General features: G+C 41.2%; 1 protein-coding gene across 3 annotated transcripts in view; it reads right to left on the reverse strand.

The window, feature by feature from the left end:
• myt1lb (myelin transcription factor 1-like, b) overlaps positions 1 to 27,907 on the reverse strand; it is a 134,476-nt gene that overhangs the window by 31,930 nt on the left and 74,639 nt on the right. For all 3 annotated transcript variants that reach the window (XM_078796006.1, XM_078796004.1, XM_078796005.1), the window contains exons 5-8: positions 21,473 to 21,873; positions 14,417 to 15,589; positions 10,179 to 10,313; positions 4,605 to 4,695 (exon numbers count right to left, since the gene is read on the reverse strand). In XM_078796006.1, the coding sequence (XP_078652132.1) occupies positions 4,605 to 4,695; positions 10,179 to 10,313; positions 14,417 to 15,589; positions 21,473 to 21,873 (1,800 nt within the window). The remainder of the gene's footprint in view (positions 1 to 4,604; positions 4,696 to 10,178; positions 10,314 to 14,416; positions 15,590 to 21,472; positions 21,874 to 27,907) is intronic.

Below are 27,907 nucleotides of genomic sequence, written 5' to 3' on the forward strand. Positions count from 1 at the left end.
CACAATGGCGCATCTCATCTCATGAATCTCATTCAAAAAGAAAAAAAAAAAGGAAAAAACAGAGAGACGCTTGTTGAACGCTGGTAAGTCAGTCGGTGTCTTAAGATTTTAGCTAATCTTTATCAAGGCCGGTTCTAGGCACCACCATCAAAAGTTATCCTATTTGACAAAGACATAGCATGAATGCAGGTGGATCACAAGCATGATGCCTGGATTAGCCTGCTGCTGTGTTTAAGCGACTGTCAGGAACAGAGGTGGTCTACATTGTGATGTGCATTGTGGCCTCTGATGTGCAGTCCAATGGGCCCTGCGCATTTAAAGGCATTTGATTGGTGATTACACTCGGTTGTGTTAAACCCTCTCACGCCTTCTCTCCTTCTCCTATGGTGGGAGAGATGGAGGTGTGGGTGCGTTGCGCTGCGCTGGACTGCGGCGCTCACAGACATTTTGACAGCCCTAATTTGTATGCATTTTTTTCAGGCAAACTTTTGTGAGGTCAAAGTTGCAATCCCTGTTGTAGTTCACAGGGTTGAGGTGAGAGATGTGAGGTTCTTCCATTATGTGGCGCAATCATGTTCAGACAGAAAAGGGCTTTGAAAGATGGGGCCATGTCCAAACCCTGATAGAATAAATCAAAAAGAGGTACGTTTCAGGACTGTTTTTCCATATAGCGTACCTCCCGAGTGGACACACTCTGAAATATACCTGCTATGGACTGAAATAGAATCAAATCTCCTGACAACTAACTGACCAAACGTGACAAGAGCCCATGCTGATCCTTAACCTCCATTTTCCTCTGCACTGGTTTGTCCAATGTGGCGTGTCAGGCCTCACAAAAATGCTCTTTGACAGTGTCCCGAAGCCAGTATGGAGCTGTGTGCTCACCAGAACCTGTTATGTGTGTCTTTGTAGGGACCGTGTATCAGTTATGTTGCAGCAAAAGTGAAAGTTTATGACACGTGTGCATGCGTGTGCCTATTTGGCGCCCGAGCCGTGTCACTGAGCACAGCATGGGGGGCACTGCGGTCTTCGCAGGTCTGCACCTTTGTTGTCACCCTGGCTGAGTGGCAGAAAGGTGCTAATAGCTGCTGCGATGCTTTAACTCCCTGAGCATCTGCCGTGGGTGACACTCCTCTTTCACTGTAACCTCGCCCCATCTGACAGCATGGCTATTTTAGTTTCTCCCTTCAAAATCGCACCTGATAGATATTTTTTTTTCTCCCCCGCCGTCAGGGGCTGATGAATGATTAACACTGTAGCATGTGTGAGCTGATGCATTCTAATCAGTCTCATTTAAAATATGGGATCGTAAACTAGCGGAACAACTTGAACAAGAGCACTCACAGGAAGCCGAGGCATAAATAGATGTCAGCTATGCAATCAATTGGTGAACATTTGGCTGCATCGTTGAATTTTAATAGTTTCAATTTTTTTTTCGGAATCAGAGGCAATAAAATGGACTGTAATAAGTGCCTATTTAAGCACAACAAGATAATCTGATTTGATGTTAAAAAGGGATTTTCTGGTTCGGATTTGGATTTAATGTGGTTTGACGCCACAGTTTAGGATGTTTACAGAAACAATCGGTTTGTTTATTTGTCAGGTATTTTTCAGGTTTCAGGTCTCAGCCAATCCTCACCTTAAGCTCTTCTGTCTTTCCTCCGTCGTGATAGCTATCAAACTGTTCTACATGACAAATGGTGTGAAGACGGCATCTACTCAACTCTGCATTTACTCATTTGTAATGTAATGTAAGAATGTGTAGACCAGGGGTCTCAAACACGCGGCCCACGGGCCAAATGTGGCCTGCAGGACACTAGTTTGAAGCCCCCGCCTTGATATGAAAGTTTAATGTTAGTGCGGCCCGCGCAAGTTTGATATGGATGCTGTATGGTATCATGTACCCAGAAAATGTTAAAGGTTCATGTTAAAGGTTAAATAACTGTTAATAGTTATCCTCCCTATCCGTGTGGAAGTGGTAAGTTTTTGGCTATTTAAGTTTAAAGGAAATAACTTGAAAGCTACCGTTTAGGTTGCTAGCTCTCTAGTTTGCGAGTTAGCATGTGTCTCAAGACCCTGCAGTTGCGCAATATGTTGTAAATAAAAAGAGTATAAATGTGACTATAGTCGTGTTTTGTCATGTCTACAGGGCTCTAATAATGCTTTGTTAATTTGAATCTGAAAAAAATAATTTGTCTACCCACCAACTATATGTGGTTTCTTAACTTTTTATTATTTGCTGTATTATTATTATTATTATTATTATTATTATTATTATTATTATTATTATTATTATTATTATTATTATTATTATTATTATTATTATTATTATTATTATATTTATTGCTGATTGATTGATTTTCTTTATTCTTGATTTGTTTATTTATTTTTCATCTTATTTTGTGTAGAAAAATAAAAAGTAAGATATTTGAGAACAGTGGAATGTTTTATCAGAGCTTCTCTTGTGGAAAATTGGAACCAAAGCGAAGTTTAAATTTTTTTTTTTTTTTTTTTTGGAAAACCTGATGCGGCCCAGTCTCACCCAGACCTGAGCTCCAGTGGCCCCCAAGTAAATTGAGTTTGAGACCCCTGGTGTAGACTGTCAAAAAATACTATATATATACTGTTCCCAGCAGTCCGGAATAGTGTATCAAGCTTTCTTGTTACTGTTCAGTCTTGTTACCAAATTACTCTCTTCTATATATTTTTTAATAACCTAGTCATGCCTTATGGATTCTTTTTTCATACCAGGTCAACAGTGTCTTGCATTTGAGAATTGCATTTTTCAAACTGCCCGTTTTTGGGCAGGATTTTGGTTATCATCAGTATTGTTCGTAACAAACGTGTATTTTACCCTTGACTCTTGTGGCATTAATAAAAGATGTGGACGGACTAGTCCCGGCATCGCTTGTTTATTCAGCCATCTTGGCTCAAACACCAAGTACCATATTTGGCCTCCTCAGTTGGCAAACTCAATGACAATGTTACACAAACTTGTCCGTTTGCCCGCATATCGTTCTGCGGACTCCAGTGCTCAAACAAAGAATCCCACACATTGGTGACTCAATCTTGCCGTGTTATTAATACACTTGGTGAGTCCAACTGTGTTTGCAACGTGTCTTTATGACAAAAACAAGTTATTATCCTCCAGCATCTATAATGTCGTCAGTGGTTGACTGTGTAGTTCTTTGCTAACTAACGTGGTTATACTCTGCTTTTTTTTTTTTTTTAAAAGAAATCACAACTACAAAATAACCTAAAATGGAGCCGGGCGAAGTTGCCAGTGTCAGCATTGATGAGAACAGTAGTGAATTAAAAAAAGGAGCTTGTTGCTCCCTCATTGCTGCGTCATTGCCGTCAGAGTCTTCATGTGTATTTTATCCCTTTATCTCATCATTTCTATACATTTTAAATTGTTTTCTGCTTGTATGATTATAATTGTTGAATATTATTACCACAAAGTTGGGTGTTTGGAACCGATTATTTGAATTTATTTAGAATGTTGCACACAAATACGAAAACAAATATCTAGAGACAAAATGATGGCCAATAAAAACAACACAACTTTAGTGACGGTCCAAGCGAATAGGGTACAGTAATCAAGACATTAAAAGAAGAAAAAAAAAGAATAAGTGATTTTAAATGTGTATTTATCCCTTTATCTCATCATTTCTATACATTTTAAATTGTTTTCTGCTTGTATGATTATAATTGTTGAATATTATTACCACAAAGTTGGGTGTTTGGAACCGATTATTTGAATTTATTTAGTATGTTGCACACAAATACGAAAACAAATATCGAGAGACAAAATGAGGCCAATAAAAACAACACAACTTTAGTGACGGTCCAAGCGAATAGGGTACAGTAATCAAGACATTAAAAAAAGAAAAAAAAGAATAAGTGATTGATTTTAAATGTGTATTTATCTCTTTATCTCATCATTTCTATACATTTTAAATTGTTTTCTGCTTGTATGATTATAATTGTTGAATATTATTACCACAAAGTTGGGTGTTTGGAACCGATTATTTGAATTTATTTAGAATGTTGCACACAAATACGAAAACAAATATCGAGAGACAAAATGATGGCCAATAAAAACAACACAACTTTAGTGACGGTCCAAGCGAATAGGGTACAGTAATCAAGACATTAAAAAAAGAAAAAAAAGAATAAGTGATTGATTTTAAATGTGTATTTATCTCTTTATCTCATCATTTCTATACATTTTAAATTGTTTTCTGCTTGTATGATTATAATTGTTGAATATTATTACCACAAAGTTGGGTGTTTGGAACCGATTATTTGAATTTATTTAGAATGTTGCACACAAATACGAAAACAAATATCGAGAGACAAAATGATGGCCAATAAAAACAACACAACTTTAGTGACGGTCCAAGCGAATACAATCAGTAATCAAGACATTAAAAGAAGATAAAAAAAGATGAAAAGAGGTACAAAAAAATGGAGGCAGGCAGAAATAAAAATGTAAAAAAAAAAAAAAATCATCTCATGTCCATATAAAACTGAAGAAAAGTCCCACAGTGAAAAAGGAGACACAGACCAAGCCTGTTTCATCTGTGCAGGCTGTCACTTACCTTCTGTGGGAGTTTCTGTTGCTATTGACATGGCCGCGTCCGGTGCAGCCAGGCGTAGGACACTTAAGAACGTTCTCATACATAGCCACAACTTCATAGCGACAGGAGACAGGAGTGAGAAACACGGAAGGTTAGGAGCCCCTCGCAAACCACGCGTGAGTTCTATTAGTGTGTGAGCTTGGCATTATAAACATCATTAAGAAATGAGCCTGCGTGAACCCAAATGACCTCTTCTTCATTTTAATGAACGCTAGTTTGAAAGGGCAGGCAAGGTTTCCCACCATATTGCTTCCACTTATCCGAGCCTTTCAAATTAATATTCATGCAATAGGCACGGTCATGAATAAAAAGGAGCCATTTAGGTTCAGCAGGACACAGAAATGGAAGAGGGAATTGGGGGCCATGCGGAAAGCAGACTCAACCAACAGCACACAATCATGCAAAACACACATGTTGGAATCAATAGAAGACGCAGACACCCCTTGATAGAGTGCTCTTTGTTATCGCGGCCATGTTGTTAGCGTCGATGGCCGTAGTCTTCAATACCATTTACCATTAAAACAGTCCATAACTGTCTCACATCCCTGTGGCAAGCAGCCAATTAGATTAATGATCTATGGATGTCTGAGAGGAGCTGTCGAGCACTGCAGGCTGGGGCGCAGGAAAGGGTCGTCTCAACGCCGTGGCATGCAGGGCCAAACCCCATCGGCATCAGCTTCATCATTATCACCCCCTTAAACTTTCACCTCTCATCATTCTCTTTCCTTTACATACTAATTGGTGTTCGGTGCAGGTAATTGGAAAAAGCCTGCCACCTCAACCTGCCACAAGCCAATACATTATGCATATCCTAGTTTAGTCCTGCCCTCTGCAAAGAGACAGGAAATTGAAGCAACGCACAATAGTCTTTAGGAAGAACAAAATGTGAACGAGAGGGAAGCCAGGGATGCACGCCATTAGTACAAATAAATGCATTTTGTGTTCTAGATTGCATTACAAAACACACGCATTCTTACATTTTACTGAGAAAGGGAAAAGCTACAATGAGCAAAGAGCGACGGGAATTAATGAATTTGAGATATAATTTAATTGTCATTTTTCACATTTCCCAAGGAGCTGTCTGGCTGCACTGTGTGATTTCCCAATTAAATGAAACCACTGCATTAATAAAACATAATCTATCCGGCACAGCAACTGTGTTAACAGTGAGAGAGCATAACCTGCAGCTGAATCTGCCCTGCAGGCGATCACTTGCATGACATGTTGTCATCTTTACCTTGAAACTAGTCAAAACAAGAACTCATACTGTTGGTATGAGACCATTGGCCGCATATGGACAGGACTTCAGTGACTGACTGACGAGGGAAGACTAAAGTGTGTGCATGTGTGTGTCAGACTCCGGCATCCTTGAGGAAGAGCATGCACACTCATTGCCATAGGCTGTTAAATAGGTTTTTAAAAATAATGCAATTCATATAGAGATATGAATTTACATATGAATACATATGGGGCCGCATGATGGAGTGGTTAGCATGTAGGCCAAGGAGAAGATCTGGGTTTGATTTTTCTCTTGGACATCTCTCCCACATTCCAAAAACATGCTAGGTTAATTGGCCACCCCAAATTGTCCATAGGTATGAATGTGAGTGTGAATGGTTGTTTGTCTATATGTGCCCTGTGATTGGCTGGGATAGGCTCCAGCATACCCGCGACCTTAATGAGGATAAGCGGCTGGAATGGATATTGAAGTTTCCCTTCTTATATATAACAGGGAATGTTTGTTTTCCATAAAATAAGACTATTCAAGTACTGTTAAAAAATCCCTCTTATTAATTCCAGCTGAAATGTCCCATGAATAATATTACCAAAATGAATAATACTTGAATCACAGTAACAGAATTAAGGCACCTATTGAGGCTTACTTAGAATAGGTGCTGATTCAAATGTACTGTATAAGTTGCATCAGTCAAAAAATGCATCATGAAAGTCCCATTAGACCAAGGGGTCCCCAACTTTTTCCAGTGAGGGGCACATAACTTTTCCCTCCTCTGATGGGAGGGGTGGGGGGCAGTGTGGGTGATCAGTTAGTTTGTTCACGTTCTATGACTGGGGCAAAGTGAGGTTGTAGTAACGTGGCTCACAATAGGGGTTACCATTTCCGGTTCTATGACAGAAACTGCACCCTGTCAGAAATGTACGCACTTTATCTAAGGGTACAGTTTGACACCGGTTGTACTGCCTCAAAACAGCTGAAGGGAGTAGTGGTTGGGGGGTATGCATATCTCTGGTAGCGTATTGTTCAAAGGGTCGGGTCAAATTTGGAAGCGGGCCATGTCCGGCCCCCGGGCCTTAGTTTCAGGACCCCTGCACTAGACTAAATTGCATTACTAAATGCATTACTGTATCATTACTGACACCTAGTGACCAGTGTAGAATTCTACATATCACATCTTTGAATGTGTCTTCCAAATTCCCTGTATTTGTATTTTAGTTAATCTACCCATTTCCATGCTTGAAAGTCCTAATTCAATCACAAAACAGCATCATTTAATAATATATATTTGAAAAAACGTGATAGAGTGAAATTTTAAACGCTGAGGAGTGAGGGATCACTGAAATATATTTTCATATAGTGACCAGCCGAACAATGAAAAAAGTGTGACTTACAGTCCAGAAAATGTGATATATTTGTCCTTTGTGTTTCCAACAGTTTGGTATCTTATTGTGCTATATGAGAGCAAAATGCAAATAGCTATCTGTATGTCTATTTCTAACATCCTGATCACTTTTTGTAATAATTCCTACAATTCCTATCTCATTAGATGTATATGTTTTATAGTCCTATACACTCAAAAAAAACCTCCCTACCAACAAAAACAAGAAAATCCCTTCAGCAACATTCTTGCCAAATACTACTGGTGTCGCCTGAGCACCGTAAATGTCAAGTGCTCTAAATTGTGTGTTTTGTGAGAACCTTTGTGTGAGTTAAACGTTTGCTCCACGGAACAAGTGTCATCGGTGACACGTTAGTCTTTACAAGCCTTTCTGTAATGGTAACTAATTTCTCTGCTATTATTAAAACCCACTTTTATTATTCTGATTGCCATCTTTGTCATGACAGGTCCTATCTTGATTTTCACGAGGATACTAATAAAATGCATAAAATGTCTTTTATTGAGAAGTTTGACCAAGGTAAGTGAGGCTAAATAGCCCAGGCAAACTCCTGCTATTCATTCAAGGCTAATGTTTATTGCCACTTCACTTGATCTGCAATTGTGAGATATGATACAAGCCTTTCCACTTGGTGGAACCTAATTGAGCAGGCGATACAAATAAAAGAAAGAGTTTGTGGCACGAGTGGCTGGGGGGGAAAGGGCTCGGTGTTATCAAGGTCTGCACTTAAAAATGAAATGTTATAATGAATTGATGGGAACAGAGAAATAAACAACAGCGCCCAGTTAAATGCATGATACTGGACTGAGACCAAGCTCACATGAGAAATCTGAGAGAATTCCATTGAAAATTTCCACTGATTGAGTGAAAATGTTTCAGTCCAATCCTGTGGGTGACGGTAATGTGAACTGCAAAGAGGGTGGAAGCTACCTTGTCATCGTTTGACCCTAATTGCTGGGTTGCAACCACGTGACCTGGATGCAGTTCCAGTGTTCTGATGAATATGTCCACATAATGAATATATCCGCATAAACACTCTATCTTTGTACAATGTTTGGCAAATTCATGCGAATAACAGCTGGGATAGGCTCCAGCACCAGGAAAAAGCGGTAGAAAATGAATGAATGAATGAACAGTGCCTGTCGTTGAAATGATTTGCTCCAGTTAGTATGTGAGTGTGCATGGTGTGTTGCATAAGGACATGAAATAGTTGAAAACAACGCAATCAAACAGTGGTTAAAGCCTTTCTCTTGCGTTTTGAGTTCTTACACCAAATCAATCTACAAGAAAACATTCTTATCATTGCTTTGCTGTGCTGTTTTTCAATGGGTGTGTCACCTATAAATATGAATTGGTCGTAAATAGCGCAATCACGGCCCTGTTAAATTGCTACCATGTAGCCGGGAGTTGACGTGGCTAGTCCATATTTGCTACTTGATTGTATTCCTCTGCCAGAACACCAGTTTATTTGTTTTAAACAGGTGTGTGGGTCAGGGTTGACCCCTTCTTCTATATGTTATGTTATGTTATGTTATGCTATGCTATGCTATGCTATGCTATGCTATGCTATGTTATGTTATGTTATGTTATGTTATGTTATGTTATGTTATGTTATGTTATGCTAAGCTATGCTATGCTATGCTATGTTATGCAATGCTATGCTATGCTATGCTATGCTATGCTATGCTATGTTATGCGATGCTATGCTATGCTATGCATCTCTGTGTGGAGTTTGCATGTTCTCCCTGTGCATTCATGGGTTTTCTCCGGGTACTCCGGTTTCCTCCCACATTCCAAAAACATGCTAGGTTAATTGGTGACTCCAAATTGTCCATAGGTATGAATGTGAGTGTGAATGGTTGTTTGTCTATATGTGCCCTGTGATTGGCTGGTGACCAGTCCAGGGTGTACTCCGCCTCTCGCCCAAAGACAGCTGGGATAGGCTCCAGCACCCCCGCGATCCTCGTGAGGAAAAAGCGGTAAATAATTAATGAATGAATGAATGTTATGTTATATGTTATGTTATGTTATGTTATCTTATGTACCCCGCCTCTCGCCCGAAGACAGCTGGGATAGGCTCCAGCACCCCCGCGATCCTCGTGAGGAAAAAGCGGTAGATAATTAATGAATGAATTAATGTTATGTTATATGTTATGTTATGTTATCTTATGTACCCCGCCTCTCGCCCGAAGACAGCTGGGATAGGCTCCAGCACCCCCGTGACCCTCCTGAGGAAAAGCGGTAGAAAATGAATGAATGAAAGTTATGTTATATGTTATGTTATATGTATGTCGTCAATCAAAATTTTTGAACTTTTTCCATTCATAATTGGCTATCTTATTAAAAAACACTTTCCGAATGAATCCCTGTATGATTTCATCATGGGGGAACACGCCCAGCTACGAATATGCTTGTTTGACCCCCAAGCATTTGACAAAGTGATGATTGCAACCGGATGTACTACCCCGTTATGTCGTTGCTGTGCAATCCTGCTACACAATATCGAATATCGCTAAGAAAGCCAATATCGAGCATCTCTATCCTTTTATCCTTCAGTCATACATGGTCACAAGCAATGAATTCAAAAGGGATGGACGTGATCAGCAACACTCTACCTCTCTGCATTGTTGCTATTCACACATCAAGTCCTCATTTCATACCTCATCACCACGGCACACTAAGCAGGCAATCAGCAAGAAAACTATAGCCCCATGCAAAAGGTCACTAGAGAAGTGCAGCTGCAGGCCATCACTGAATCATCAAACACAGCCCGGCAAAGACACAGACGCACGGAGCAAGCTCAATAGCGATCACAGGGAGACATGCAGGGGCGTCATGGAAGGTGAAGGCCGCAGGTTGAGTAAATCATTGTTGGTACTGGTGTGAGAACCAATGGCTTACTTTCAGGTGGGACCCTGTCTTTGTGCGGACAGCCCGACAGGCTCCGATGGTGGGGGTACAAGCCCGTTACGTGACCCGTGCCATCGCAGCCCGGTGTCGGACAGCGACTCTCCTTCTTGTCTGCTCGGGAAGCATCTGCGGGAAAAGAGAGTTTTGCAGAGCTAAACCTCGATTTTCCAAGAATTTCCTACTATCTTGTCAGGAATGTTCTGCAAAATTTTCCCTCGGTTTGTGCACATGGTTTTGGTTTTTCATGCAGTACAATGGATTTACATTATTTCCTATGTGAAAAATGCTTTGGTTTTTGTTCGGTTTTGAATATCAATATCAAACTGTGCAAAATCTTTAAGTCATTACATTTTTTGCACTTGCAATACCTGATAACTGATCATATATGTTTTTCTTTTTTACAAAGCGGCTGAATAATATAATGTATCATCAACATATACAATAAATATGCAACCGTTTGAGTGACTGGTATCGGAGCAATATGGGGGTTGGGTGGTATCTGATATTACAGACTGATGTGCTGATTAAAAGCTTGAAACTCTGCAGATCCTACGGCGCCAAGTGACAACCCCACGAAACCCCAGAGGACATGACGTACGAACAAAGAAGAAAAAAAATAATCAAGTGATGAGCTGGTTTACGAAGAGGTGACATGCAGCACACCCACTCATTCCCCCAAATAAAATCTATAGATGGTACTTTGAGGGCGCTGCATGTTGTCATGCTGTTTTTTTCTCCCCCCGCCCATTCAGTCTAGCTTTCGTACAAAACATCGTTTTCATCATGTTGATAGCGGTGTGGCTTCTTAAGAATAGATTCTTTTGAGGTTCGGGCTGTTAGCATGAGATAAAATAGTAATAACGACATGCACTCATACACATATATGATGCATGTGTGTTTCCCCGCCTTGTCTGAGTGGGAGCAGCTGAGTGGAAGGCATATTAGAAGGAAGGGATATTGATTGTGGCTGAGGAGGGGCTGCGTTTTGCATAGCAAATGGCCCCATTACCATACCATCTCTGGATAATTAATGTGCAGTCAGTAGGCTTGTTGTTCTTTATCGGTCATTCTGATATTCCTCTATTCTCATCTTAACCTCATGCTATTTTTGCTCAACCACGTTTCTCTCTGACCAGTCTTTTTTACCACCTCGCTCCTCGCTTCATTGTGCTGTCTTTTATAAATCGCGCACAGGAACCCAAGTGAGCGATTGTCTGCTACTATCGTCTATCTGCTATCTAGATTATTATCAGCCCTCCGCTCTTTATTCCAACATCATTCAAGCATGCAGTCCACTGACGACTCTGGAAATTAACATTTGTGTGGCATTTACGTTACGGTATATACCTGCTGTGAATTGTGTGGCATTTAAGGCATAATATCCTCCTGCTGTGAATTTGCATGCTCTTATTTGTGGCTCTTGTCTGAATAGCTATTGTGTGGGGAGAAATAAGTTAGCCTAATTAGGTCCAAATATGGCTGAAGCGAGTGTTGCATTCAAACCACCTTGAATAGCACTGTTCTTGTACTACGGTCCGTGCAGCACAAAGCACGGTTGTGTTTCTCTTTCTGTGGGATCACTGACCAGCTGAACTTAAAAGTAGTATGTAAAGCATAGTAAAGGAACGTATGAATTAATTCTCTGCAAAGACTGCAAGCCTCCCTCCTTTCCTAAATGCTGAAAAGTTGGTTTAAAAATAGGCGGCTTTACCCCAAGCTGCATCCCAGGGATGAAATGTGCGGTCCTAACAGGCCGTGCAGATTGCCATTACTTATGCCTGACAAGCCTACCCTCTGATGTTTCCATGCTGGCCTATTTTAACAACATAAGCTGCTGCTGCTCCCGAGATTCAAATTTTCAAATTCGCTGCAAAAAAAAAAGATTGTCCTAGGGTTATGTTCAAGTACCCAAAATGCACACGGGCTTTCTGCTGTCTGCGGTGCAGGATGGACACTAAGAAATGCCAGGAAAAATTTTTCAAACACATCTACAGTATATGATCATTTCCAGCACGAATTACTGGACTATGGGCGACTACTTTTTTTTTTTACACGCTTTGAACGTCAAGAAGTAGTGAATTTCTGAAGTGGACTCTAATATCACGTTACGGAGTATTATTCAGACATTGTGTTTTGATGTGACAGATCAAGTTTGAACAGGTGTAGGATTACTACAGTTTCTGCTTGGACTCCGGGAACTTTTAAACGGAAAAAAAAGCATCTCATGTCTCATCAACCTCGAGTGCAGGTATGCATTGCAAGGTTTCTGTGTAAATATCCCATATTTAAGAGGAAAAAAGACAAACTGAACAAAATGACTGAATCATAAATACAAAAAGTTACCAGGCAAAATAATTATTTTGTTATTTTTTTAATAACCTTCAAATATGTAAATGAGTGCAGGTATGCATTGCAAGGTTTATAGACTGTCTTTCTGTGTAAATATCCCATATTTAAGAGGAAAAAAAGACTAAACAAAATGACTAAATCATAAATACAATAAGTTACCAGGCAAAATAATTATTTTGTTATTTTTTGAATAACCTTCAAATATGTAAATGAGTGCAGGTATGCATTGCAAGGTTTATAGACTGTCTTTCTGTGTAAATATCCCAGTTTTAAGAGGGAAAAAAGACTAAACAAAATGACTAAATCATAAATACAATAAGTTACCAAGCAAAATAATTATTTTGTTATTTTTTGAATAACCTTCAAATATGTAAATGAGTGCAGGTATGCATTGCAAGGTTTATAGACTGTCTTTCTGTGTAAATATCCCAGTTTTAAGAGGGAAAAAAGACTAAACAAAATGACTAAATCATAAATACAATAAGTTACCAAGCAAATAATTATTTTGTTATTTTTTGAATAACCTTCAAATATGTAAATGAGTGCAGGTATGCATTGCAAGGTTTATAGACTGTCTTTCTGTGTAAATATCCCATATTTAAGAGGAAAAAAGACCAAACAAAATGACTAAATCATAAATACAATAAGTTACCAGGCAAAATATTTATTTTGTTATTTTTTGAATAACCTTCAAATATGTAAAATAATTTGGATTTAGCTTGTGAGAAATGTTTTATGAGGTTAGGGCTGAGCAAGCTGAGCTTGTGACTTGCAGTTCCTGTGTAGTAGAAGTGAAACATATCGATATCAGTGCATTATAATGTGCAAACATGTCATAATGGCAATGCTACTGTACATGTTTGAAATAGTCATTACCCGGAAAACAATAACAGCGTTAGTTATTTTTAACACTATTACCCCCAACCCTGCTGATTACTTCATGTTCTTCCACTTCTTCTGATTTTGGATTATTGAGCATATGAATCAAGTCTAATAATAAATGTTTGATATAGCTCTTGCACTGAATCATATGATATATCATATCATATGCCCATAATTTACATTGCATTGTATGTTCAGCTTAGAGTGCAGTGTTAGTTCTCAGGCAGTATTTAAGATTACATTCTGTTACTTAGTATACAGAAAACGCATTGATATTAATTTCATAAACATTGTGACTGTTAGAAAGCCCATAATTTACATTGCATTGCATGTTCGGCTTAGAGTGTCGTTTGTCCTACGGTCTTCAGCGGTCAGTAAACGCACCACAGTGCGGGACGTTTTTTCGGTTGAACAATATATCGATCTCTGAGCCTTATTGCGCCTCATACATCATATCACCAGGTTGATGCTGTGCGTGAATGCATAAAGGTGAGTTTTTTGGCTTATTGTGGGAGCTGTGGAGTAGTTTGGGCACCCTTTTCACAAAGTTAGGCTCCCTTTTCTTCGGTGCTAATATCAGCATTTAAGCTAACTATGACTAACGGTTATTCTAGTGAGTGTCAGGTTTGCTTGGTTTCTTTGTTGAATTTCTGTGTGTAGCGTGCCTTTATCTCATCATTATACTTGTGTAATATGAGTTACATTACGTTACTTATCATTTATTGTGTATTTGTCTTTGTATGTATGTCTCATCAGTACCACATCATAACCTAAATAAAATCACCAAAAGAGGACAACCTTCCGTGTTCTTTGATTTGAACACATCTCCTATACCTTTGACCGCTCCAAACAAGTGCATCCTGGGAGACGATCTCACAACCCGAGAAGCCTCTCCGCTATATATGACATTATGCAGGTGCATCTAATGTTTACAGGAAATATGCTTGCCATACAAGCTGTTCCATGGCGTGTTTCTGTGTTTAAAGTTCAGTCCTCACCTTTATGATAGAAAAGCTTCTTCATGCCATCAGGGAGTCGTCCTTTTCGTTCAACACCGTAGGTGTGCCGTGGGCCATGGTCGTCATGGCTATATCTCACCCCGTCTCTCCTGGCTGCCTCTGCCTCCATTTTATCCCGCATTGCCTTCGCACGCTGGGACTCTAGCGCAATGGCCTTTTCCAACAAGGACAGGTTGCCCTTTGTCATGTCAAACACTTCCTCAGACCTGTCTGACGTCACCGAGGCCGTGTCCTCGTCAAAGTCCCGGTGGTGAAAGCGGTCTCCCTGCGCACAACTGGAGAAAGACTTGGACCGCGGGCTCAGCTGCTCCTCCAGCTTCAAAAGATTGTCCATGTCGGAATAGTTCCTGTCGAACGCTCGCCTGTCTTCCTGGCTATGCTGGAACTCCCCATAGCCGTGATGTTGGGGTTGTTGGTTTGGGTCCCCGCACTGGTAATGATTCTGCTGGAATGAGCCATTGCGGTCTGCAGACTTGGTTTCGCTAAGTTTCCGTGCAAGGTCAAAGCATTGATTCCGTAAGCACTCCAGACTGCTTAGACACACTTCCTCGTCGCTGTTCTCTAATTGTCCGTGACCGGTGGTCTTCCCCTGTCCGTTACCACCAATGTGCAGATTTCCGCCATTGTGGGAACAATCATTCTTGTCTCTGTTCTCAACCATGCCGTCCTCATAGTCCTGTCCGTCTAGATTGTCCGACAACACCGCCCCGTGACCTTGTGCCAAGAGTTTGAGCGAGTCTACGGTCTCCCGAACCACGTCGCTATGAACGTCCAAACTCAGATCACCCTTTTGCGTTTCATTAACCTCTTCCTCCTCTTCCTCCTCTTCCTCCTCATCCTCCTCTTCATCTTCCTCTTCTTCCTCCTCATCATCCTCCTCTTCTTCTTCCTCTTCCTCCTCCTCCTCTTCCTCTTCCTCCTCCTCTTCAGCACTGTGAGAAGAGTTGCTGTTCATCTCCGACTCCGTCATGGCCCGGTTGGCGGCGTCTTCTGCGATCTTGCCCAGGTTGAGCAGCGACTTGGCCACAAGCTCGTCGTAGTTCTCATACTCGTCATTGTTGTTGTCGTCCTTCTCCCCAGTTGGACAAGATTTGGCTTCACCGCTTCCAACGTTGCACTCCACACCCTCACCGCAACTCATCAGGTCTTCCTCTGTTTGTACAAAAAGAACAGTTTGTAATTCATTCTGCAACAGGCTGCAATAGGTGGCCGAACTTCTCCTGTCAGTAATTAACAGCTCTCAATCCTGGAGCGCTTGCAGTCTTCACCTTTTATATTTCTCATGTGAACCAACCACACCTGAAGCATTCATTGTATGTGCCACTTCCTGCAGAGAACATAAGTTATACATGCACATTTGGAGGCTCACGGGCCAAAAAACACACAAACTTTATATAAAAAAGCATCTTTTTTGAAGATGTTGCAATTTCATGGATGGATTTGTTTATAACAGGGGTCTCAAACACGCGGCACGCGCGCCAAATGTGGCCCGCAGGACGCTAGTTTAGGCCCCCCAGTTTGCGAGTTAGCATGTGTCTCAAGACTGGTTTATAATTTTCTGTCAAAACTGTTCTTGGATATTCATGACCAAATGAGTGTCTTGTTTCATTGTGACATATATCGGTAACAGGAGCGGAAAAGAAGTCTCAGTAATGAGATCACTATCCTGCTTACGTTGTTTTCACTGTCCGTTTCATAGGAGCAGATCCTTTCACATGTTCAAGGATACCATCTTGGCCTGATGTGAGTACGCCTAAACAAACTGACTGCAGGGAAAACAACCTTCTATGCAGAGGTAACAGCACTAAGGAGTAAGAAAAAATATCAACAGATCAAACCGGCACACATATTCCACACACACACACACACACACACACACACACACACACACACCACTTAAAGAAGAGCAATATTGCTGATCCATGGCTGAAGACCTTAGAAGGACCAGTCACGAATGACCAGGCACATATTTTGACAGCACAAGTCTCCTAATAGCAGCCTCCTGCACTGGTGGGGTTTAATTTTCGATGCTATGACACACGGCACAGGGAAGCAATTAGAGGAGCAATCACAGTACACAAAAGGGATGTGGAAGTGAAACAGATTAAGGGAGGAAACGGGGACACTATCCTGCCGTGAATTGGCTTTGGATTAGCTACAGAGATGTACGAGCCACAGAGGAACACAGCAGAAGCTCCAGGATGTCACCTCTATTACGTCTATGTGATTGGAATCTACAATGCGGAACCGCTGTCTTAGGGCGAACGTGAAGCATAATAATGATGTGTACAGAATGATTTCTCTCTTTTTTTTGCAGTTCTTTGGGAAAATATTGCCAATTATAATGCTGAAAGGACTAATATTTTAATCAGGTCAATGATATTACGATTGCAAAGCTCAGTGCTCTATTGTGGCTAACGTATAAAAGAATTTCCGGTAAAAATGGTAAGTAAGCAGCCACCATCTGGAGCTGGAAAGGCTGTTGACAGGCAGAGGAAACGATGCACTGTCTTTGTGTTCAAGCCTGGTCTGTGGCTTGTAATGAACCAGTTCTCAGTGATGTTTTCTTGTGAAAACATCACTGCAAAAAAAATAAGAGCATGGCAAGAAAATAAGAGCATGGCTGCAGAGGCGCCACATCAACACTTTGGGTGGGTAGGGCTGAGCGTCAAACAGGGATAACACACTTCCCCCTCAGAGCCTCACTCTTAATTGGACTTGAAGGCACTGTCAGGTCCAATCGTGATGCGGGGGTGCAAAGCAGAATCTGCTGGAGAGAAACCTGCCAAATCTGGTGTTCGACACGTCAACGAGAACGGGGGGTCGACGGGGCTTTGGCAGGGGGGCAACATATGGGCCAGAAGTCTCTCTAAAAACTTGCTATATTTATTTTTTATTTTATTTTACAGGACAGGCCCCAATAGTTTGACTATTTTGGCACATTTACAACTTTGAACATTGTTTCCCGCAAGGCTTAATTGACCATAACACATGTGCATGGCATTTTTTATGGATGCTCTTAGTATACAGTGAAGAAAATAAGTATTTGAACACCCTGCTATTTTGCTATTTCTCCCACTTAGAAATCATGGAGGGGTCTGAAATTTTCATCGTAGGTGCATGTCCACTGTGAGAGAGATAAACTAAAAAGAAAAATCCAGAAATCACAATGCATGATTTTTTAACAATTTATTTGTGTGATACAGCTGCTAATAAGTATTTGAACACCTGAGAAAATGAATGTTAATATTTGGTACAGTAGCCTTTGTTTGCTATTACAGAGGTCAAACGTTTCCTGTAGTTTTTCACCAGGTTTGCACACACTGCAGGAGGGATCTTGGCCCACTCCTCCACACAGATCTTCTCTAGATCAGTCAGGTTTCTGGGCTGTCGCTGAGAAACACGGAGTTTGAGCTCCCTCCAAAGATTTTCGATTGGGTTCAGGTCTGGAGACTGGCTGGGCCATGCTAGAACCTTGATATGCTTCTTACGGAGCCACTCCTTGGTTTTCCTGGCTGTGTGCTTCGGGTCGTTGTCGTGTTGGAAGACCCAGCCACGACCCATCTTCAATGCTCTGACAGAGGGAAGGAGGTTGTTCCCCAAAATCTCACAATACACGGCCCCAGTCATCCTCTCTTTAATGCAGTGCACTCGTCCTGTCCCATGTGCAGAAAAACACCCCCAAAGCATGATGCTACCACCCCCATGCTTCACAGTAGGGATGGTGTTCTTCGGATTGTACTCTTCATTCTTCTTCCTCCAAACACGCTTATTGGAATTATGACCAAAAAGTTCTATTTTGGTCTCATCTGACCATAAAACTTTCTCCCATGACTCCTCTGTATCATCCAAATGGTCATATGCAAACTTAAGACGGGCCTTGACATGTGCTGGTTTAAGCAGGGGAACCTTTCGTGCCATGCATGATTTCACATCATGACGTCTTAGTGTATTACCTACAGTAACCTTGGAAACGGTGGTCCCAGCTCTTTTCAGGTCATTGACCAAGTCCTGTCGTGTAGTTCTGGGCTGATTCCTCACCTTTCTTAGAATCATTGAGACCCCACGAGGTGATATCTTGCATGGGGCTCCACTCCGATTGAGATTGACCGTCATGTTTAGCTTCTTCCATTTTCTAATGATAGCTCCAACAGTGGACCTTTTTTCACCAAGCTGCTCGGTAATTGCTCCGTAGCCCTTTCCAGCCTTGTGGAGGTGTACAATTTTGTCTCTGGTGTCTTTGGACAGCTCTTTGGTCTTCGCCATGTTACAAGTTAAAGTCTTACTGATTGTATGGGGTGGACAGGTGTCTTTATGCAGCTAACGACCTCAAACAGGTGCATCTGATTCAGGATGATACATGGAGTGCAGGTGGACTTCTAATGGGCAGACTAACAGGTCTTTCAGGGTCAGAATTCTAGATGATACACAGGTGTTCAAATACTTATTTGCAGCTGTATCACACAAATAAATTGTTAAAAAATCATGCATTGTGATTTCTGGATTTTTCTTTTTAGTTTATTTCTCTCACAGTGGACATGCACCTACGATGAAAATTTCAGACCCCTCCATGATTTCTAAGTGGGAGAAATAGCAAAATAGCAGGGTGTTCAAATACTTATTTTCTTCACTGTATCTGTACATTATCACATACTACAGTATTAATTGGCCCTGAAAAGGCCGAAATGATACTGTGTCAAAGCCCAGGGCAGTGATACTGATAAAATATAGAGTTTAACCATGTCCAGTATCAGCCCCCGGAGCTGTCCACTCAGAGCGCGCTGCTCTGGTATCGTGCCCGTGAAACAACCAATCAGAGAACAGTGCACGAGCGTGAACATACAGCGTTTGTTTTGTCACTGTAACTATAAATATTCCTAGTGCTTCTCCAGTCACCAAAAAACCCAAACTTGATTAATGGAACTTTAATTGTCAGACATTGATAAGATAAGACTGTTGATAAAATATTATTGTTTAAATATTTTTGCAATTATTGTGTTTACACTGTTTAGATATAATACATGTAATAAACTGAAAATTTTCTGGAAACAAAATGGTCTTTTGATTAAATAGTACGTGATAATAAGCTCATGATTAAATAGTATGTGATAATAAGATTATCACATGGTTTGTCTGGTATCAGGCCAGGTATCATGCCCCCTGGCATAACCTATAATTATCAAATAGGTGAAATTGGGGTCCCATGATAATGTGTTAATGAGTAAAGGTGGACAGGTACTGTTGAGTTCCGGTACACAAAGTCATCAGATGGACTCAGCAACTTTAACTGTGACCATAATAGCTCATTTGTTTAGCAGTCAGATGCTATTTACCAAATAAACACAGCTATAATGATATCAGAACATCAATAAAATCTCACATAAACTTCGGAGAATCCATTAATGTTTTAAATATACAGTATCTATCCAGAAAGAATGGCCCGCAAGAAGAGAGTGAAATGTGGCAGCAGATGGAGGGGGGCAAGTCATTCCACTGGCATGACTCTGTGGTGTAAATGTGGGGCTTCCCAAGCCATGGCGACAGAAAATTTGTGTTTCTTATGCAGTATGAGTAGCATGCAGTGTTACCATCAGTGGAAAGGCTTTAGATGTATAAGGAGGAGGAAATTGCATCACAACAAATTGAAGAATTGTTCGTGCTAACAAACTCTGCAGTGATAGAAACTTTTTTCCACCTCCACAAAATAAGCTAGAAAAGTATATGTATTTGTATATGAACAAAACATGGAATATAGGCTAATACTTTACTTGTTCATATGCTTGTTCTTTTTTCAGTTGTTTCAGTAAAAGTCAGTGTCCTATTGCATCATTTTGGAGTGGGCCTGTTGCATCTCGGTAGTGGCGTGAGGCACTGTGTCACCAGAAAAACAATTCTTCTGCGTAGCTTAGTTCATATACAGGTCAGTTATATAAATAAAACATTTTTTGTGGTTTTTGGCAGGGGGTTTTGGGGCTTTATTGTCAAAATGGTTGTGTAACACTTAACACTGAACTCCCAATATCACTTCCTTTTCATATGTTCATTCATTCATTCATTTTCTACCGCTTTTTTTCTCACGACGGTCGCAGGGGGTGCTGGAGCCTATCCCAGCTGTCTTCGGGCGAGAGGTGGGGTACACCCTGGACTGGTCGCCAGCCAATCACAGGGCACATATAGACAAACAACCATTCACACTCACATTCATACCTATAGACAATTTGGAGTCGCCAATTAACCTAGCATGTTTTTGGAATGTGGGAGGAAACCGGAGTACCCGGAGAAAACCCACGCATGCACGGGGAGAACATGCAAACTCCACACAGAGATGGCCGAGGGTGGACCTTTCCATATGTCCAGAACATATTTATTGCAACACACATGAGCACTTATTCATGTCTGAAATGGCTTATTTACTCTAATTTGATCTACTATATTAGGTAGTAGAAGTCTAAAGGTTACTATAGGGGTGTTAGCTAATAATGTAAAAAAAAACATTTAGTAGGTCAAACAGGTTTTCTGTGCTCAAGTATCAAAATATTTCATTTCTAAATAAGGAATCAACTTTGTGGAATTGCACTGTGATTGGCTGGCGACCAGTCCAGGGTGTACCCCCTCAGCTGGGATAGGCTCCAGCACTCCCTTGCGACTCTCGTGAGGATAAGCGGTAGAAAATGAATGAATGAATGAACTTTGTGGAATTCACTTATCATATATCGTATCTGGATATAATTAACCGCGATTAATGAGGGATTAGTGCATAAATAAAATGTATGACTGACTCAATGAATGAATCATTTCATCAAAAGTATCAAAGGAATTGGCTGTAACATGCTGTTCTTCCAGCATGTTACAGATCTCATTCCTCATTCCATTGCATAACACAATCAATGTTTGAACATCATGTCGACCAGCCCCGAAGTACTTCACACGGCTCATCAAATATGTACATGATTCATGAATATGCAAACTTTTTTTTAGTCATTTGAATTACGGTGTGTTTTATTCTGGTGTGAATTTGCAATTTGAAAGCATTACCTGGCCCTTGCTCTCCTTCCTCTTCCTCTTCGTAGTCCACATCCGCCACGGCCTCCTCCTCGTCTTCCTCCTCCACCCTCTCCTCCTCCTCTTCCTCCACCTCTACCTCGTCCTCTTCCTCGCCCTCCTCTCTCTCCAGCTCTCCTTCCTCATGCTCCATTTGCTCCTCGTTGTAGTCCATATAGCCTTCAACCTCTTCCAATTCGTCCTCCTCCTCTTCCTCTAGCGCTCCCTCTCCCTCCTCCTCCCTGTCGTCCATCTCGTCGGTCCCGTCCGTCTCGTAGCACTCCTCCATTGTGGAGTTGTCCATGTCATCTAGGTAGGTGCTCCTCTTGGGGGAGGTCTCCAGGGTTTGTCTGTCTAGACTCTTTCTCTTCTTGGCCACAGGGCATCCATACACACTGCAAAAGAGAGATAAGGTAGTGCCGCCATTAGCAGTGAGCCTCACCTGGACATAAATGTTCACTTTCTCTGAGGGCCTCTTTGTCCAGGTGCTGTGCTTGACGCACAGTCAAACCTGTTTTAGATGATGTTGTAAACTCCTGTTCCTCACACCTCAGGGTGTGTTCAATCAACATTGCATTCGGCATAGTTTGCTAAATTCTTAATCAATTAAGTTATTATTGTTACAATCAGTGTAAATTACGAATGAATACATAATTCATAAATGGTTACATGTTATTATGTTTTTCATTAGTGCAGGTTAAGCCAATCAATGTTGCCGTAGCAGAGTGAAATGCCTTTTTCTGACCCACATCAAAAAGACATAGACATAGACTTTCTTTATTGTCATTGCACAATAACACAGCAGTGAAATTGACAACGAAATGTTGGCTCCCGTGTAATAATAAGTAATAAATAATAATGTGGAGAATAAATAGACAACATCAAATATGAACAACAATGTACAGCGTAAACAGTAATTTGTACAAATAATTTAAATAATTTAGAATAAATAACAATAATGTAAAGTTTTGGTTGTGCATGTGGGCAGGTAGAGGCTTATTTGGCATTGAGCAGTCTGATGGAAAAAAGGAAAAGAACAATAAAAAGGGGAAAAGTCAACATCAAGTCCCATTCATTGAATGTATTAGCGGCAGCAGGAGCACAAAATCCTAAATATGATCATCTGTGTATTTGCCGTGGCTATTGACCACATGCTTAAACTATTTCACTTATCAACGTTCACCTGATAAGTGCCACCTGGGCATGTCAACTTTGAAACGTGTTTTTCTATTTGTACTTTCACTAAAATAGTGTGCATGTGTAAGACTGTGTGCACATATCTGGCACATTTCGACAAAAGCAACCCACACAGTCAGAATTATGATGAGCCCTGAGTGTTTTGGCCATCAAATAAAGCCTCTTCCCAAGCTTGGAGCTAAACACGCTTTGGGCACGTTCACTGGGCTGTGAAATATCCCTGGCTGCTATTTTACAAACGCTCACACAACCTCTGGATATTTCCCCTGGCTGACTTTACTTTTACATGAAAAAATGACTGAACTGAATGAAAAGCAAAGTGATCAATGTACTTTTTTAAAAATGTTATTTGTGCTAGAGTATTTTTTGATGCGGGTGACACTGTCAACAGTAATGACAAGCTGTCAATGAAGTGTGATGAGGTTGATGTCTGGTGAGGTACTGACTCCGTTGGAGTAATGCAGGTTGCTCATTAAGAAGAGAAATATTCACTTTTTTTTAGAAACTGAAAAACTGCCTGGTGACCAGTCCTGAGTGTACCCACTCAAAGAATACTGGGATAGGCTCCAGCATGACCTTAGTGAGGTCAAGTGGTTTAGAAAAGAAATGAAGCCCGCAACCCTTGTGAGAATAAGTGGTAGAAAATGAATGAATGAATGAACGAACTAATCAATGAATCAATGAATCAATGAATGAATGAATGAAGGAAAAAACAAAAGTCGGATCAGTTTTGTCTGAAAGTCCAGTTTGTAAACATTTTTGATTTTTCATTCAAACATTCAGCAGATTTTTACATTTGACTTGCAACTAGTGACCAAAAAAGGCTAGGAGACCCGAGTTCGATTCCACCCTCTGTGTGGAGTTTACATGTTCTCCCTGTGCATGCATGGGTTTTCTCCGAGTACTCCAGTTTCCTCCCACATTCCAAAAACATGTAGGTTAATTGGCGACTCCAAATTGTCCATAGGTATGAATGTGAGTGTGAATGGTTGTTTGTCTACATGTGCCCTGTGATTGGCTGGCAACCAGTCTAGGGTGTACACTGCTTCTTGCCCGAAGACAGCTGGGATAGGCTCCAGCACCCCTGTGACCCTCGTGAGGACAAGCAGTAGAAAATGAATGACATAAATGCCTTAACACATTGAAATGAAAACATATATGGTGTAGGTGGTTCTCCACTGAACCGCAGCAATGTTACAACATCTATTTTTATCAAAGAGTGTACACATGTCATCATGACACATACTCCTACAAACTGGCAAAAAATGACAATTTTTTCAGTGTGTCAGGTTCAAATTTGATGATTCAAATCAAGCCTAAGATGACCAATTACTCCAGCGCCCTTTTTGCATTTATTTGGGGTTGTAATTAAAACAACTACAATGTTAATGATTCAACCTTTTTATTAAATAGGTGCATTGACTACAATGAAAGGTAATGAATTGTCTGCCCTTAAAGTGTTTAGGAGGCAGCTGGATGCAATTTTTAAGAGAAACAAACACTATTCTTTATAGGGACACCGATACTGTTGGGCATCCAATTCTGAAAATAAATGGAAATGTTAATTATTACAATTATATTAAGTGGGTAGTTCGAAATGATTTTCTTCTGTTAAAAAGAAATGGGCTTTGTGAGATGACTAACAATGAAGTCTTAGTACTATAATGGGACTAACACCATTGTCTAGATGTTGTTATTGTTAAGGGAATATCAAATTCCCCTATGGAGCAGAAATGGCTTTGGTGGAAGCAGTGAAAGACTGAAGATTGATTGTAAAAAGTCTAACAAGGTGACAACTCTCCCTGACATCAGGCTAATGTCTGGTTTCACTGACTTGACTCTTTGCTCTAAGCGCCTGAACCCCCCGTGGAATGTTTTGGAACTGTCCTGCCGACATTGGTGATGAGGAGTTATCTGTCTTTCACTTCTTACCCTTCCTCAGATGTCCATCAGTCAGTCAGGGTCCAGTCAGCTGGCAGGCTCAATCTCACCCTGCCCAGGGATTCCTTAATGGTCTGACCCCCTGCTCTCCTCTGCAACCAGGGGCCCTATTTCATTAATCCAAACCCACATGGAAACTCATTCCCTGCCTGACAGCCAGCCTGTTCCCTCAGGGATTGCATGAGGGTCTGCACGACGGTGAGGGTGTGAGCGTGTGCGTGAGCGCGCCGCAGCGCTGTGATCAATAGTGTTTTCAAGCAAACACCTCAAAATCACATTAAAATGCCACTCATCGCCACCTCGCCGTCCCACGGCCCTCCAAATAAATCAAGGGCATGTCCCAGCAGTATAGCTGTAACCAGGAACGGAGAACAGGTGAGTGGGCTGGGCGAGGAGGGTTAGAATGTGGAAGGATGTAAACATAAAACATAAACAGGGTCTTTCCAGTCCCTCTCTGGTCCACATGTCTGATAAGTAAATGTCAATTTGACATCTAAATCACCTAAATTTGAAGAAATGAGCTAGGAACAGAAACAAATAAACCCACACCAATCGGTGGAAGTAACAATGGTTCCAATCAGGGTTTTATACTGCTGATACCGCTTCTTCCCTTCAGGGGTCGCCACAGCAAATCAATCTCCTCCATCCAACCCTGTCTTCTGCATCTGTCTCTCTCACACCAACTACCCTCATGTCCTCCTTCATTACATCCATAAACCTCCTCTTTGGTCTTCCTCTATGCCTCCTAACTGGCAGCTCTAAACGCAGCATCCTTCTGATCCTATCCATCCTGGTCACTCCCAATTAGAACCTCAGCATCCTCATCTCTGCTACCTCCGACAACATGGCTGATCTCACCACAGTTTTGTTCATTCATTCATTCATTTTCTACTGCTTTTTCCTCACGAGGATTGCTGGGGTGCTGTAGCCTATCCCAGCTGTCTTTGGACGAGAGGCGGGGTAAAACCTGGACTGGTCGCCAGCCAATCACAGGGCACATATAGACAAACAACCATTCACACTCATACATACCACAGTTTTGTATACATTTTCATTTTTCATTTCATTCATTATTCATTCATTAATTATGCTGCACCAGGGTTCAATTCCACCCTCGGCCATCTCTGTGTGGAGTTTGCATGTTCTCCCCGTGCATGCGTGGGTTTTCTCCGGGTACTCCGGTTTCTCCCACATTCCAAAAACATGCTAGGTTAATTGGAGAATCCAAATTGTCCATAGGTATGAATGTGAGTGTGAATGGTTGTTTGTCTATATGTGCCCTGTGATTGGCTGGCGACCAGTCCAGGGTGTACCCCGCCTCTCGCCCGAAGACAGCTGGGATAGGCTCCAGCACCCCCCGCGACCCTCGTGAGGAAAGAGCAGTAGAAAATGAATGAATAATTATGCCGCCCATACCGAGCCTGATAATCCATGGCGTTTTAAAGCAAGCATCGCCCGATATCAATACCATTCTTTTTTTTCACTGATATCGGCCGATACCGAGAACTCCTAGTATTATTAATAACTGAATCTCTCTTTAAAAAAAGAAGCAATAATAAATGCTTTGCCACCTCAGCTCATGGAAAGCAAATCATGAATACTAGATAGCATACAAGAAACATGCAGCAGACTTTCCACCTACAACACTCAGCATCTTCCACATATTTCTGGCTGTTGCTGATCCCGCTGCGTGTAAGCTACCGCAGGACATCTTATGTAAATGATTTTTAAATCCCGCTGTTTAGAGGCGTTGCCTACAGGACAGGACAACTTGAGTCTCAGATGTCCTCTCGTGTCTGTGCTGTCAGCTTGTTATGAAAGTGGGAGAGGAGTGTTTGCCCGGATGCTCCCAAACCCCATGATGACTAAGCCACAGGAAGCCTCCGCAGCTCCACCATCCCACATTGCCTGACGCTGTCACCGGGTGACCTTGGATGCAACATTCTTCATCACGACCACTGGAGATCAGTCATGCCACTTGGCAATTAAAATGCGGGTGGCATTTAAATCAACAACAAACGCAACAAAAACATGGCATTCATTATATGCATAGAATTTAAGGATATCAATTTCAGAAATATGGGCCATTATTTTAAAAACAATAATATCCAGTCCGGAAACATATTTTTGTAGTACTACTTTTCTTTGTTATTAGCATATTAGCTCTTAAACTCGTCCACAAAGCAAATACAAAATGTGAGCGAGTGAGACCTCCCACACTGACACAAACATGTTTTTTTATTTTATTCATTTATTAGTGAAATCTTTCAGGCCTCTAAGGTTTGTAACACAACGTAATACAAAAGCTATGCTGGTAGCAGTGATGCGAGGTCAGGGGATAATTAAAAAGAAACACACACACACACACACACACTGTTTTTTAAATTTTCTGAAGCAAAAAATCCCTGAATTTGCACTTTCCCTGATCAAATACAAGGCAGCAACCTCAGATGAGGCTCTCCAATCCACTCCACTCCACGCACTGAGCCTAACCTCTGAGTACAAAAACTGGGTTGGATGGCTTGTGACCATTTGTTGGTCAGAATCTTGCCAATAATATTGCAGAAACATTTATTACGTTTGTTATTGTTAAGTTATTATACATGTAATAAACAATTCAATCATTTCAGCTTATCCTCACGAGGGTCGCAGGGATGCCTGTCTTTGGGCGATAGGCGGAGTACACCCTGGACTGGTGGCCAGCCAATCACAGGGCCCATATAGACAAACAACCATTCACACTCACATTCATACCTATGGACAATTTGGAGTCACCAATTAACCTAGCATGTTTTTGGAATGTGGGAGGAAACCGGAGTACCCGGCGAAAACCCACGCATGCACGGGGAGAACATGCAAACTCCACACAGAGATGGCTTAGGGTGGAATTGAACTTGGGTCTCCTAGCTGTGAGGCCTGCGTGTTAACCACTTATCCAACATGCAGCAGTAAGAAACAACTATTCTTGCTAATTGGACAAAAAAATACAGACAAATGTCTTACAGCAAGGCGCAGCGCACTCCTCACTATAGTGAGGAACAGCGTATACCAACTTATTAGTTTTATTGAAATACACAAATGCTAGCGTAAATGTGTCAGCAAGAGTCAGCAACAAGTCAAAGGGACAAGGGACGAGTGTATGAACGTTAAAAAAAAGGATTAGATGTGTCACCAGCCATCTTTCATCACCGACGATCAAAAACCGTAAATCAAATTATCTTGCCCCATTGTCGTTATCCTACAAATTTTGTCCTCTGGAAAATCCTCAAGGAGGACTATGCAGTACAAGAG

Source organism: Doryrhamphus excisus, linkage group LG14 (assembly GCF_037039965.1).
Source record: "Doryrhamphus excisus strain RoL-2023G ecotype Guam linkage group LG14, RoL_Dexc_Guam_v1.1, whole genome shotgun sequence".
NCBI classification, from domain to species: Eukaryota; Metazoa; Chordata; class Actinopteri; order Syngnathiformes; family Syngnathidae; genus Doryrhamphus; species Doryrhamphus excisus.